The 581-nt window shown below is 63.7% G+C and overlaps 1 protein-coding gene across 1 annotated transcript in view; it reads right to left on the bottom strand.

Annotated features, from left to right (window-relative positions):
- LOC103802789 (SAM and SH3 domain-containing protein 3-like) overlaps nucleotides 1–529 on the bottom strand; it is a gene marked incomplete at its 3' end in the record, with an annotated part of 3,204 nt that extends 2,675 nt beyond the window's left edge. Inside the window, exon 1 of the mRNA XM_009075311.1 lies at nucleotides 476–529. Coding sequence (XP_009073559.1) covers nucleotides 476–529 — 54 coding nt within the window. The remainder of the gene's footprint in view (nucleotides 1–475) is intronic.
- Between the last annotated feature and the right edge of the window lie 52 nt (nucleotides 530–581).

The following is a 581-nucleotide window of genomic DNA, read 5'->3' as shown; positions in this document are numbered from 1 at the left end:
CAGAGCTGCAGCCCCAACCGCAGCACCTTGCTGTGTAAGCGAGGCTGGGAGCAGCGCGCCCAGCACCACAGCCACGTCCCCCCAGGAAATGGCAAGCAGCCACCCACGCCAAGGGGGACCCTGTGGGGAGAGGAGCCACAGCTTTTCCCAGCAGACCCCTATGGGTCCCACCAACATCCTAGCTGTCAGCCCATGCTGATCCTGGGGTTTTTTTCCCCACCAGCATGCAAGCCAGAGTGGGAGCTGGACAAGGCCAGGACCATGCACTGATGATGCCACAGTGTCTGGTGGCATCAGGGATGGACTGACAGTAGTGCCACCCCCACACTGTCCCAGGCCCCTGGGGCTCTGCCCCAAGCCTGCTACACCAGTGCTTCTGCTCAGCATCCCATGCCAGCCCAAGCCTGGAGGACAGTTCTGGGTGCACAGGGACATCCGTGTGGGCCAAGGGCATCCAAATGCCGCCAGAACTCACCTTCCTGTGTCCTGGCTCCTTCTCCCCGGCGTTGGAGGGCTTGCGGCGCAGCATGGCGCTGGGGCCGGTGATGAGGGCACAGCGTTTGGCAGCGTCTGGCACGTCC

This window comes from Acanthisitta chloris, unplaced genomic scaffold, assembly GCF_000695815.1.
Source record: "Acanthisitta chloris isolate BGI_N310 unplaced genomic scaffold, ASM69581v1 scaffold14515, whole genome shotgun sequence".
Taxonomy (NCBI): Eukaryota; Metazoa; Chordata; class Aves; order Passeriformes; family Acanthisittidae; genus Acanthisitta; species Acanthisitta chloris.
The sequence above is the reverse complement of the archived record's forward strand: the minus strand, read 5'-3'. Positions and strand labels throughout refer to the sequence as shown.